Source organism: Corvus kubaryi, unplaced genomic scaffold (genome assembly GCF_017639235.1).
Source record: "Corvus kubaryi isolate FWS band 111438036 unplaced genomic scaffold, C.kubaryi_AGA036_p1.0 121, whole genome shotgun sequence".
NCBI lineage: Eukaryota > Metazoa > Chordata > Aves > Passeriformes > Corvidae > Corvus > Corvus kubaryi.
The window spans coordinates 1,127,807-1,141,558 of NW_024580656.1; the positions used below are offsets into that span (position 1 = coordinate 1,127,807).

A 13,752-nucleotide genomic window follows, 5' to 3' on the forward strand; every position below is an offset into this window, starting at 1 on the left:
TACGCAGGAAAAGTGTCACCTTTTGCTTTAGTTTGGGGAAGGATTTTATTCTTGGGAGTATCAAAACTGGTTTGTATTTGAGGACCCTCATGGATGGGGGAACTGGACATCAGCTTCATCCAACACAGCCCAAAACAAACCCTCTGCTTCACTTAAATAAACCACAGACAGTTTCAGTTACATGTTAGGTGATGTTCTGTGAAGTCCTGTTTTTTTTTTTTTTCCCCAGTTCATTCTTGCTGCTCCCACCTTTCCCTCTGCATATCTAAGGCTCCAGAATACAAGTAGTACTGCAGATACCTCTTGTTTGAAATAAAGGATCAAATGTGCCATGATTTTTTTAAAAAAAGGAAGAAAGAAAAGAACCTTCCCCCTTGATTTATTTTTTCAGTGTTTTCATATCTAAGAGCCAAGCAGTGACATGTACAGAAAATCTTTGAATAGTAAAAAAAAAACTTGCTGTGTGTCAGAATATTGAACAATTAACTGTTTATATTAAAATTCTGAATAAATTATCCAAGAATAACTGTTCATTTTGTGTCTGCTGTCTGTGCAGCACTGAAGGCTGCTTTGCCATGGAGAAAGTACTAAATTCGTACTTTGGAATAAGTTGCAAAATAAATGGTGTTAAGGAAAAAACCAAAACCCACAGCTCAACCAACTCAAGGCTTGTGGTGTGAAGCCAGTGGAACTCCTCTGCCTGATGGCTCTGGTGGCCCTGTCCTCACCTCGGGGTCTTGAGTGATGCCTCTGATGCCGTCAGGTGAACTTGGGTACCAGGATTCCTTCTGGAGCATCGAGAGCTCTGTGATGTAATTCTGTTATTTCCCGGGCATGGCCCAGGTGTTCTCTCCTTGGAAGGGACAAACTCATCACTGGTGGTTTTAAAGTATCAAAGGCAGAGGATCAGCCCTGTCCTGTGGTGGAGCTGCTGTAACCGAGTGTGCACCAGGAACCTCCTGTCCCTCCTCCTGTCCTGTCCAGGCCCTTCTGGATTGGGTTTCTAACTCAAACCTGGTTTTGTTTCACCAGAGCCAAGATTTCCCTCCTGATCGGCTGCACTGGTGAGGTGAGGGCTGCCCCCTCCTGTCAGGGACTTGTGCAGAGCCACAAGGTCCCCCCTGAGCCTCCTTTGCTCCAGGCTGAGCCCCTTTCCCAGCTCCCTCACAGGACTGATTCTTCAGACCCTCCCCCAGCTCTGTTCCCTTCTCTGGACACCCTCCTGCCCCTCAATGTCTTTCTTGCAGTGAGAGGCCCAGAACTGGATACAGCACTCAAGGCCTCCCCAGTGCCATGTTTTTTCTAAGCCTGTCCAGAATGCTCTCACTGTGAGAATGATCATAAACAAACTGGTATTTTAAGATGTCTCGGAGTTGCTTCTTCTGGCACAGGCTTGTTCTCTGGGGATGCTAAAATGCAAAAATAAGCAAAGCCACAAAATGAACTTGCTGTCCCAGGAGGTTTGCTTCCCACTGGGCTCTCTGGGATGCTGTGGGGAGGCTGCTGAGACTTGGACAGCCCTTGTGCCATTATCCCTCCTCACTTCCAGGCTGCTTTGGCACCCCCCCAAGCCGTGTCAGACACGTGGCAGGAGGAAAAGAGCTCATCTTGTTTGAGCCAAGGACAACTCACCATCCCATCAGCCAGAGCAGCTGCCTGGTGTTTAGGAGCTTCCCTGATCTCTGATGCTAATCGAGCTCTTGTGGACTTCAGAGAAATTAAACCATAATTCCTCTTTGCTCTTGTGGTTTCCTGGAGCACAGGGTAATTGCCATTCTAAGTGCTGCCAAAGCTGCGGTCTCTGAGTAATTGGCGTGAGTGGTTCTTGTTCTGATTAGGGTTTGGCTGGGGCTGGTGAGTGCTCGGGGCTCTGGGATGAGGAGCATGTGTGCATCAGCCCACGGGGCTTGTTGGGAAGGAGGGAATGCCTGGGCCAACATACTCGAGGCTGGACCCGAGGGTCTCTGTCTGCTGTACCAAGGGCAGGGCAGGGGCACTGCCTTGGAGCTGAAGTCTTTGTCTCTCTCCTGTACAGGTGAATAAGGTCAGTACAGGCATTTCTGTGCCTTGTTCACCCTGCAGTAAGACAGACCTGCTGGGCTTTGGGGTGTCTGTTGCTCCACAAGGTCAAACCATGACAGCAAAGACCAGGGACTCGTTAAGAGGAGCCCTGTGTATGTAGGAGGCTAACGAGCCATGGTGCAAGGAGCCCACGGGCTGGGCCAGGCGTGCGGGGTTCAGGGCCCACACGGTGGTTTTTCTCTGAAGGGAACAGGAAGCAGTTGCGGCAATAGCTGCTCCTCGCAGCCATCATGACTTCAGGGCTCCCAGGGCTCCTGCACCGGCTGCTTCAGGGTCCACGACCCCCCTGGTGACCCTGCTGGACCCTCCCGGAGCCCAGACCCCCTCAAGGGTGGGAGTGAGCAGCACTGGGGCCGCTGTAGTGGGAAGTGCAGCATGGGAGAGGTGGGTTTGTTTGTGCCGTCGGAAAGGGGAAGCGGTGAGAGGGTTGAGCCAGCGGTCCCCGTGAGCAAACCGCCCTCATGGCCGCTGCTTCCCCGGTGAGGCTCCGCTTCTCGCTCTGCTCCAGCAGCTGGAGAAGAAGCCAGGGCTGTCAGATCTGAGCGTGCACGAGGAACCCTCCGCAGATATGCCTCCAACCTTCAGGGTAAGTCTCTCTCTGCACAAGCTCCATCCCACAACAGAGGCGTTGTCACTCACCATCCTCAAGGCCTTGTGAGGAAGCAGCTTGTCTTGAAGCCAAAAGTCCCAGCGCTGGGTTTGTGCAGCCTTCCTCCTGCACGAGCTTCAATGCAAAACATGGACTGGGAAGGCTCAGCCTACACGGGGTTTTGCTCTGCCGTGAGTGAAGAGGAGGAGATGAGGTCAGGGTTTAACCCCCAGGTGTCCCCGTGGTGGGCTCTGGGGCAGTGCTGGGCTGGCTGAGCACCCTTCAGGTGCTGCTCTCGGCTCCTGCTGCTGCTGTGCCACAGCTGAATGTTTGCAAAAACACCCTGGCACTGCCCACAGTGGGGTTTGGGCTGTGCACAAGAGGGGTCCATGCCCTGGGCCCCCAAATTCCACTCTGGACTGCCCACTCGAGGTCTATCAGGGAGATGGAAGCAGAGGGGATGTAGACAGGGCTGTAATGGGCAGGGGACACTTCAGGGTTTGTGGCCAGGCAAGAAGAAAATTTTTTGACACCTGCTTTTTGGGCTCCAAGCCATGGAGGTACCTGTGGTCATTCCCAGATTGGCTGGGCTCTGCTCAGTGAGGCCACAGGCATCAGCTGAACAGCAAGGAGGAGTTTTGGTCTGGCCCCAGAGCCCAGCAGCTGCACTGGGGTAAAACTTGGCTCCTTCAGCCTAATGGAAAGGTTGGGAGGTAAGTTTGGAGCCTGTCTGGGCTGTAGGGCTGGTGCCAGCTGGGAGCAGTGGGCTTGGAAGGTGAGGAGTTGGGTGTCTTGGGGCAGTTTGGCGTTAGCTGAGATTGCTCCCACCTTCCTCCCTGTGTGGGAGAGCTGAGGAGAGCTTGGAGAAAGGCCCTTGCCAGGGGACTGGGACTTGCTGTGAGCTGCAGGATGATGCTGATGTTGCGGAGGGATGGGGTCTCTTGCAGTCCCTTGCAGAGGCTCTGCCATAGCAGAAAGTGAGAAAAAAGTGTAAATAGCGAGGCTTCATAAACATCCTGTAAAGACATCAAGCCTTGTAAGTATCAACTCTGACCCTTCACTGAAGGTGAAGGTGACTCTTACCCAGGTGAGAAGAAGTGCCTGAAAGTTGATGGTCTGTCACACTCACAGCCATGAACGGAGCAGAGAGGCTTTGGCAGAGGGCAGGGGGGCTGTGGTGTGTTAACAGCTTGTTTTCTGTTTCTGTCTGCAAGCCTCGAGCAGCACTCAGGGGCTCTGTGTGCTCTGAGGCCACTAATCCTCAGGTCCAGCTGTAGGAAGTCACTGACCTGTCACACAGGTGGGAACGCCAGGGACCAGGAATTTCTCTCTGGCTACAGCTTCCATCAGCTGATACTTCTGACAAAACACTTGGCTTCTCCACTCCCCCCTTGGCAGCCCCTGGGCTGCAGCCTGCAGCGCTGCCTTAGAGCGCGCTGAGCTCTGCCGTGCTCCGTGCCGGCGTCTCCTGCTCGGGGTCGTACCTTGCACGGGGCTCCCAAATGTCAGACTCGCTGCTCAACCACTCCTGGCCATCGTTTTCCAAGCGCTGGAAGAAGAGATGGTCCTTTAAGCGAGGTAATGGCCTGTGGGGACACGGGGCTGAGTGTGTGGCGGGAGCTGGGTTGTGGCAGGGACAGCCTGTCCTGGACTGAGCAGGTACCAAAGAACCCCGGGGACCCCAGGCAGAGCTTGTTCCGAGGTGCCCCCCGCTCCTCCCTGCAGGGGACACTGCCTTAAAGGTGGTTAACGCTTTTCCTTCCATTTAATCTTCTTTTCAAGGCACATAATTGCCTCCAGGAGCTGGGTAATGGGTTAAATATCAGCCTTCTGGTTTTGTAATAAGTTTGTTTCGTGGCTGGCAGTGAGCTGGAGGTCCCAGTGCTTGCAGACAGCTGTCTCTGCACGCTGCCTGGCCAGAGTTTGGTGTTTGAGGAGATGTGGGGAAAAAGATTCCTCCGGTCTTTCAGTGAAGGCTGACAAGCAGAGCCCCCATGTCCGGAGCCCTGGCGGTTTGGGTGGCCCTGGCTGGGCTTCACTTTGTCCAGCAGCAGGGGTGGGAAATGGCAGCAATTGGTGTGAAGTGGCCTCATTTCTGCATGCGGTGCCGTGACTTGGAAAGAGGGAAGTGAGAGCCCTGGGAAGCAGGACATTTGCAGTCCAGGAGGAGCCAGACACTGCTTGTGTCCTTGTGAGCAAACACTACCTTCAGGCTGATGCTTTTGGGTACCTTTTCCTGCAGCACCAGAGCTCCTGCTACTCTTTCTCCTTCATTATTCCCCACCCACTCCCAGTTCTCTTCTGGAGTGGATGTGCAGGAGACCAAGATCCAAACTGAACAGTTGAGGGAAGGTTAATTCAGAGCAGGAGGCAGAGTCCTGCAGGCTCTGATGTGTGGTGAGCCCCAAGCAGCTCCCCCAAGCCCCTGCTGGACACCCCGCTCCAGCCTCCCCAGTGCCACGCCTGCTGGGGGGTTATGGGCTCGCTGGGAAGGCACAGGTGGGCTGATTTCTCTAAGGAATGAATCAGCCTCACGGTGCTCCCAAGCACTGACTGCTTTGGAGAGGGCCTGGGTACAGCCAGCTCCCTTCAGCAGGTGCTTGCAGAGCAGTTTGTCCTGTTGTGCTTGGGCACAAAATGCTCGGCTCTCACTCAGCCCCCCTCTCACGCTGATGTTCTGTAGTGTGGTACTCGCTGGTCCACGTGGGACAAACCCTCAGTGCCCTGCAGAGCCACTGCAGGAACCTGCACAGAGACTTGGAGGGACTCAGAGGGGCTGCAAAGCCCCCTCAGCCCTGCTGAGACCCTTCAGCTGAGAGACAGCAGAGAACAGTCCTGGCTCCCTGCTCCTCTGCCCTCTGTGCCCAAGAGCCCAGCCCCAGGCGCGGTGATAAGGCAGCAGCTCTGTACAGTGTGTTACAGTGTGGGACAGCTTATCTTCCCCTGCTCCTGCCCACAGCCAATCCCCACCGCTGCCAGTGCTGGCCACGAGGGGCCCACGCCAGGCGAGGGACTGCACTTCAGCTGATCTTGGCACAGGGAGTTCAACACTTGCTTTCCAGAGGTTTTTCCCTATAGCTCTGGACACCCTGCAACAGGATATGTGAAGGGCAGCTGGTGCGGGGCAAGCAGAGCAGGGGTGGATCAAGGGAAGATGGAATCATTTTTGTTTCTTGTCCGTGATGCTCTCCAGGGTTTCCCAACAGTCTCTATCCCTGACTGCTGGGAAATGCCCAGACATTCTCGTCTTTCCTTCCTCCTGGGATTGTTTCATGGAGCAGAACTGCCCAGTGCCTTTGTCCTGCCACGTTTGGTGTGGCCTTTCCCCGGTGGGAATGCAGACAGGGTTTGATGTCGGAGGATGTGACTGGTGTGGCCAGAGCTCACATCCCTGTTTTCCTCTGACATGTCCCCTCCCAGCGCCAGTCTGACTCCAGGGTCACTCGGGGACATGCAGCATCCTGCACCAAGCCAAGGGACAGGCAGGTGAGGAAGGGACACTGCTGGCAGGGCTTGTTCCAGTGCTGGCTGCTCTGGTGCTGTCACCTGCTGTGACACCTGTGGGTGCAGCTCCAGTGACCGGCCTGTCCCACGGAAACCAGCAGAGCCACTTACAGGAGGGAGGGTTTGAGTGGAGGTCTGAATTGGAATTGCAAAAATCTCTGTTGGGATCCCAGTGGCCTTGGGCACAGTTGCAGCAGCATGAAGCCTTCTTCCTTGAGGCAGAGCAGGTCAGCCTGCTGATCCCGCTGTCCCCACAGCATCAAACCCCCTGAGACCATCCCAGACTGTCACATGCCGTGGATGCCTGTTACTGCTTCCTTCCTCCCCACGCAGCAGCCCGGAGTCATCATGTTTCACCCGTGGGAAGCTCTGGCAAAGTGCAGGAACCATCCCAGCCCAGTCAGCGATGCTTCCTCCCCAGCTCTGCCCCGGGAATTCCTCTGAGGAGGCTGCTCCCTGCAGCAATAACCTTTTATGGTTTCCAGCCAGAGACGAATTAAGCAACTGCAATACCTAATCTGCTTAATGTTCTCCTAAAGCAAACAGCATTTGTTCTTGAAAGTGTCATTTTGTTATCCCATCTCCAGCTTCAGCTGAGGAAAGGTGACTGCTGCTGTCTGCCAGAGCCTGGGGGGCTGAGATTCCCTGTCCCCTTGCCACCATGCCGGAGCCTGGGTCCTTCCAAATAGGCAGAGTGCGGGACACAAGGGGCTCCAGATTTTGCCACACTTGCTGACACATTGGTGACCACCTTGATCATTGATACAGGGATGTTCACAGCCCCCCAGACCTGCCTCCTTCCTATGTGAGCTCCACGCTGGTCCTTCCTTGCCCATCATCCCACAACCTGATGCCGAAGGTGTATTTTCCCTGTGAGCCCCTCTGTCACCCCCTCGCCCAAGCGCCTGCTCCATGCTCGGTGCCAGCCCAGCCTCTGCAGTGGGAGCCTGGCACTGCCGTGGCTGGTGCTCACACATTGCCTAAAATGGTGTCCCCAAGGCTGCCGCCGTGTGCGCCGTGTGCCACTGCCTCGACCCCGAGCTCTGATTTATCGCGTGTTGAACTGAGTGTCTGAAGCCTCCGAGGAGGATTTAAGTCCTTTGGTGGGTCTGGACGGGGTCTGTTGACTGCAGCCCATGCCTTGGCCAAATCCTGAACCCTGCATGGCACAGGCATAGCACAGGGAATATTTTCCAGGCCTCCGAGGAGCTGACTCTGTTCCAGGGATGCACTTTAGGGCTGCATGGAGCCTGGTGCAGGCCCAGAGTAGCCTTGGCGGGATGACTGGATGCTGCTTGGGAGGAAAAAACTCCTCATTTTAGTTAAACCTTCAGGCCAGGGCCCTGGCCTCTGTCAGGCCACAGCCCTTGTCAGCTCTTGCTGCCTCCCAGGGCTTTGCTGCCTTCCCTGTGGGTAGTTCGCTGCAGAAGGGATGGCGAGAGCAGGGAATCTCCTTTTCCTTCCTTCCTTCCTTGGACTGGTATGAGGGGAAGCACCATTTGTCCTGGTCTCCCTGGGATGCTCCCCACATCCTGGTTGCTGCCCCTGGGTCCATTGTACCTTAGCTTTCATTCCAGCCTGTTTGGGGGGTTGAATGGCTTTCACTGTCTGCTGAGAGCTTTGGCTGCTGTTTCCTACAAGCTCATGCCAAAACCTGGGCTGGTTCAAGGGTGTATTTACTTCATAATGCTGATTTTTGATTGCAAGCTGAATCCAGGTGCACTGAGGAAAGCAAAAGGTGATGTTTAATAGCTCACTAAATCTCTGCCAGTTGCAGATGCAGCTCAGGGACATCCTGGGCAAGAATTGTTCTGTTCATTAAAAACGTCATGTGAAGTAAATTTTACAGCCTTGCTAGAAAGCCTGCTTCAAATTTTCCCTGGTCTTGTAGCTAGAAACCCCTTAATTAAAATAATGCCTTCAGAAGTGTTTTCTTTCTATATTATTTATAGTCCTTCACTTGAAACCATCCCAGACATTTGAACACACCAATTGCTCCTTAAAACAGAAAATCTGGCATCTACAGCATGCAGTGGGATCCAAGGAACAAACCTCCAAACTCTCCCTCACGTTTGCTGCTTTTTTCTAGTTGGCACCATGCAATTCCTGGCTGAATTGTGTAGCTTTATAACCCACAGCAGGACGCAAACTTTCCAAGAGTGTGTTTTTTAACAATGTCTTCCTCATATTAATGTTTTTATGCTTGGCTTTCCCGGAGTGTGATGGGTTTCTAGCAGTTTCCTGCTGGTTTTTCCCATTGCATAGATATGGCTGCTTACAGTCTTGCTGTTGTTCTCTGCATCTTCAGAGATCCACCACGGTGCTTCAGCCAACAGCCTGGCTTTTTTCCTTTGCCTCAGCTGTGTGTGTCTCGAAGGAATAAAAAGCCTCCGTGAGTCATGAGATGGTTCAGGGATTGTGGCTAAGGTTTACACAGTGTCTCGCTCCATAGGAATGTGCTTCAGTCAGCTGGACCAGCTATTGTATCACAAAACACATCCAGACCTTGGTTTTGTTTCTCAATGAGTTATCAGATGGTGTACATACACTCAGGTTCACACTCCTGTCTGGGGAGAATCCACAGGAGTGGTCTGGAACCAGGAGAATTATCCCAGTAGTGCTCTGCATATTCTGTGTTGCCTGGAGCCACTAATATATCTCCAGTTTGCCTCCCAATATCCTTTATTACCCACCCAGGCATCCTTTATTCCTTAGGGATGAAAATAAAATCACTGCCAGTATTTTTATTCCTAGATTTCTGATTTAAATGTCCATAATGTCAGTAACAGATATCAAAATATGCTTAATTCTTTTACTGTGGAAAAAGCCTCTGCAGCATAGGACACCTTATGAGGGTCTGGCTGGGACAGTGCAAGCCTGGTTTGTCCCCTTCCACATGCTGCAGGGATGAGGTTTCTGCTGCCAGGAAATCCCTGCACCAGGATCAAGGCTGCTGTGGTCTGGAGATTGCCCAGCATTGACTGTCTGTGAAGGAGCAGAGGGCACATGAAGCACTTCAGCGCTGCCTGATGTCACCTGTGGGTGTGCAGCTGGTTTTCCATCCCTCGCAGATGTCTGGTTACCTGCTGAGACCTTCTCTGTCTTGCAGGGTCCGACTGCAAGCCGTGCTTACAGGAATTCACTGACCACCACAGCCCTGCCTTGGAGTATCCCACCCCCAAAAGCTTCCTCCCATCCCTGATCACTGAGGATGATTCCTTCTGCACCAGCATGGCTGAAGAAAAGGCAAGTGTCCTCTTTCCTGCTGCTACCACCATGCAAGGCAGAGGCCAGGGGCAGCAAACTGGGTGGTCAGCACCGTATCCAGAGAGGTTTGTGGTGGAGTAGGAATGGGGGAGAGGGATACTGATCCAGACTGTGAAGGAATACAACGTTATATTGCTTCTGCTGCTGGGAAAAATCATATCTACGTGCTTTGTATTGGTGTTGGGGGGAATAAGGCACAGAGGGACCCTGAGGTGGTGGGGCTGGGGCAAGTCTGGCTGTGAGGGGCAGTAGGGGAGGGTGACTATTAGAAAGTCTGGCCCTGCTCTGCACCCCAAGATCTGCACAGGAGGCGTCCCCTTTGCAGGACTGGTGCGAGGCTCTCAGGCAGGATTTGTGCTGCCTTTGCAGGAGGACTCATCTTCCACAGAGCTGGATGTCCCAGCAGCAGACTTGCACGGCAGCACGGAGGATCTCCTCTCAGACTCTGCTCTCCATGGCACAGAGTATTACAAAGATCTGGGACTCCTGAGCCTGCCGACTGCCAGAACAGTGCCAGACACAGCAGCACAGCCAGAACAAGGATCCCAGACTGGGTCTGCCCTTCGCTCATTGGAAGAGAGACCAAGGGCTCTGAGCAAACTGTCTGTGAATGTTGCTTTTTCCAATCCCATTTCCTGCTCGGCTGACTGTCGTTTTCTGAACAAAGGCCACCTGTGCTCCTGTGCAGCGGTGCCAGGTGATGGTACCAGCACTTCTGAGCATCCTGCAGAGACAGACAACGAGCTGGACATGCAGGAGGCCCAGGATTCCTTCCCCACGCTGGCGAGATCTATGTCCACGTCCCGGAGGCACAGCTGGGAGAGCCCTCTGTCACCCGTGGACTGCAGGCGCAGGTACAGAGGGACTGTGAGTGATATTTGATGTACACAATGCAATGGAGGTGTGAGCCTGGAGACATCACACTGCCCGCAGCTCCAGCTGCTGCTGGGTGGTCTCCCTTGCCTGTCAGCATCTGCCAGAGCAGCTGGACACCCACTGCTCATGTTAGGTGGGATGTGGAAGGGGAAGTGCTAGGGCAGCAAGAGGCTTTAATGTCTCCTTGGAAGTAGGAATACCCTCTTTTCCTGCTGTTGGGGCTGGGAAGAGGATCTCTCGTTCCTCTCTGGAAGGAATCTTGAACAGCATCAGTTGCCCCGATGACCTCCATCCTCTGGCTCAAAGGGAATTTTTCCCATCAAAGAGGGATTAAGAGAGCTCTGTCAAATCCTTTTTCTTCTTGTCTGTGAGTTGGTGTGGTAGGGCCTGTACCTGAAAGCACTGTGCTGTCCTCCAGCCCTCTGCCCTCCACGTGGCTGCAGAGGAGGTTGCATTTGTAGCACGATGCTGAGCTCTGGCTGGGAGCAGAGTTAGGCCTGGCATTCCTGCCATCCTCTGCTCCTGCCACATGAATGCCTTGAGCTCCAGGTTCCTCCATGAATGCTTTCCCTGCTGACAAATGTATTGATCTCCCAGCTGACTGGGATTTAGGTGCAAGCCAGCAAGGACTATTTTTATCTCTCCTCCTTATATGGTACCCTAAAATTATCTCAGCCTGAAATCTTGGCAGTTCTTTATCAAGCTCAGACTTTGGTTCTCAGACCTATTGTTGTCCCATGTGCCACGGATCATTCACAGTTTATGCTGTAACAGGCACATGAGTAACAGTGGCATGGAGTGGCTGTTGGTGTCAGGGACACGTTCTGTCCCCTCGCTGGGTGATGAAGCACATGTGAGCAGGAGGCCAGGGAAGGGGAATACACCCCACTGTTCCCTAAGCAAATGCTTCCTGAAGCCTGCCTGTGGCAGCAGGAATGAAGTGACAGTGATCTGCAGACAGAACCCATGTAGAGACTAAGATTTTCCACTGAGCTTTATCCATCATTTTGCTTCTGTGTTGTTGTCACTACAACAGCACTTGGTGGGCAGGACACTGTGGGGCACTGGGGGAGCTGGTCCACCCCTCATTTCCCAGAAAATAATTTTTTTCCTTCCTCAGAGCTGGGCCCTGGTGGGAGCAGGATTTATGGCATGATGCCACAGTGGTGATGTGATAAACATCATCTGCCACTTCTAAATGCCCAGAGGGACTTTTCTGGATGGCAGCTGACAGGGCAGCAGCTCCAGGGCAGGCAGGACAGGCTGCTGCCAGGGTGGCTGCACAGTCTCAGGGGTTGCTAAGAGATCAGTGTGAGCCGTCCAGCACTAAACATCCTGGGTGACCAAGGAGCTGGGGACCCACTGGTGGCAGCCAGAGAAGAAGTTGTTTTTAGCAGGCTCAGGACTTGGTGTCCAGGCTGACGCTTCCTGTCATTTCCTTTCCCACGTGCCTGCTCTGGTGAGCCTCCTTGGCCCAGTTGCATGAGCTCTCTAGGACCACCCAGCCAAGGACATTGCAGGGGCTGTGCCATGCCGGGCACAGTGGGTCAGGTCTGCTCAACTGGCTTGTTCCTCTCCCCTGATTAGGTTCAGCCTGGATGTCACAGAACTGCGCAGTGACCCAGAGCAGGACGATGTGGAGAAGAGGAGCCAGTCCTGCCTCCAGCCTCACGTGTCCCTTCAGCTGCCCAAAGGGGAACTGGGAGCCTGGAGCAGCAGCCGGGGTGGCACAGTGATCAAAGTGGAGATAGAGCCACTGCACCCAGACCTTGTGGCCAGCCCCGGCTTGCAGCAGGTGGTGAGTGGGGAGCGCTGTGCACGGGGACAGCAGGGCTAACTGCAAAAGCAGTGTCAGCTGCAGGCTGGACTCCTTCAATGCCAGTGTGGAACCAGGAGGTCTGCAGGAATCTCAGCAAGGATGGGCTTTCTCAGATAAACTGCCCCATCTTGTGGGATAAAGGCCCTGGGAGCTGCCTGTAGTACAGCCCTCTTTTCCTATATATTTAGCTGGAATTTCCCTTGTGCAACCTGTGCCTGTTGCCTCTTGTCCTGTTACTGCAGCTCTAAGAAGAGTCTGGCCCTATCTTCTCTCTAATCCTCTGTCAGGTAGTTGAAGACAGCAGTGTCACACTCCCTCACACACTGCTTTGCTCTGGGGAATACCTTTAGACTCCATTAATATTAAAAGCACAATTGCATCATGGTGCTACATGTCCAGTAAAAGCGAGAAGTGCCTAAGAAGGTTTCAGGCATGACTGCCACTTACTCCAGCCTTCCTGGAGCCAACAAACAGCTGGGCCTAATGGTGTCCTGCATCATAACCCTGCCAAAACAAGAGGGAAAGGGTGAGCAATCACCTGCGATGGAGGCTTCCTTGGTGCACAAAGCACCAATGATTTCTGTGACTTTTTACTTCTCCAGAAATGTGTCAGCACTGAAAAGAGATTGAGGTCCAAGTCTGTCCCATCAGCCTGTGAGACCATTGCCTCCCCCCAGATACCTCACAGTTTCAACACTTCTCTTCCAGCTGTGGAAGGTTGGTATAGACTCTATGCCATTAAATGGGTTCAAGGTGTGATTAAGAAGATAAAAAACAGGAGCCGTAGCTTCCAGAAGTGTGGACAGCCTCTGCTTTCCCTTCTGCATGGTCCCAAGAGCTCCTGAAATACAAAGCCAAGCTGGTTGTGTGTCTGGCCCTGGCTAGCAGTGCAGTCTCAGCTCAGACATGCCCATCCCCAGTGACACACTGCCACATGACCTCCCTGTGGCCGGTGCATTGGTCACTCCCTATTCAAGTCCCACCCGTGAGGATTGCCATGGAGCAAAATGTACAGGTTTCAGAGCCTGGGAAGCAGAGGGGAGGCTGGCTGTCATGGGGCAGGGCTCTGGGGTGGTACCAGCTCCTACCCTACTGCGAGCAGGACCCTCAGCAGCAAATATAATACAGACTGTGGAGGGGAGGGGTAACACAGAAAAGTGATGCAGCCTTTGCTTCCCTCACAGAAATGTGGAGCATTTCTCCCTCTCTAACTGCTCCTGAAATTTCTTCCTTACCAATCAAGACAGAGTGGGAGCCCAGCAAGATTAACAGGGTCCAGTTGCATAGATTACAACGTGGTGCTCTGCAAAGGCAAACCAGAATCCCTGCTGAGAGAGTTTTGTGTTCCAGGTGTTGAACCCCCTGCTCTGGAGATGCTGGAGAAGGACCACGTGTCCCCAGACCACGTGTAGGTATTGTCAGTCCTGGCTGGTTTGAGATGCAGGAGATTTTTTTGAGTGTATCTGAGCTACTGGGCATGCAACAGCAAAGGAGATCCCACTCCCTGCTGGGGCATAGCTGAGCAGCTGGTCATAAACCAGTGCCTGAGGCTTTGTGTGGGGCAGAATGTCTGTGCAATGATATTTTCTAATCCCTTGCCTTTCTCTTGCCCCAT

General features: G+C 53.4%; 1 protein-coding gene across 4 annotated transcripts in view; it reads left to right on the top strand.

Annotated features, from left to right (window-relative positions):
- The first annotated feature begins 2,320 nt into the window (after positions 1 to 2,320).
- ARHGEF18 (Rho/Rac guanine nucleotide exchange factor 18) overlaps positions 2,321 to 13,752 on the top strand; it is a 50,873-nt gene continuing 39,441 nt past the window's right edge. Inside the window, exons 1-6 of one of the 4 annotated variants that reach the window (XM_042043361.1) lie at positions 2,321 to 2,668; positions 9,285 to 9,421; positions 9,812 to 10,296; positions 11,906 to 12,116; positions 12,740 to 12,854; positions 13,488 to 13,545. In XM_042043361.1, the coding sequence (XP_041899295.1) occupies positions 9,407 to 9,421; positions 9,812 to 10,296; positions 11,906 to 12,116; positions 12,740 to 12,854; positions 13,488 to 13,545 (884 nt within the window). In that variant the 5' untranslated portion in view covers positions 2,321 to 2,668; positions 9,285 to 9,406. Of the gene's footprint in view, positions 2,669 to 4,121; positions 4,250 to 9,284; positions 9,422 to 9,811; positions 10,297 to 11,905; positions 12,117 to 12,739; positions 12,855 to 13,487; positions 13,546 to 13,752 lie in introns of those variants that run through there. The other 3 variants (XM_042043267.1, XM_042043079.1, XM_042043173.1) reach the window with 3 other exon arrangements.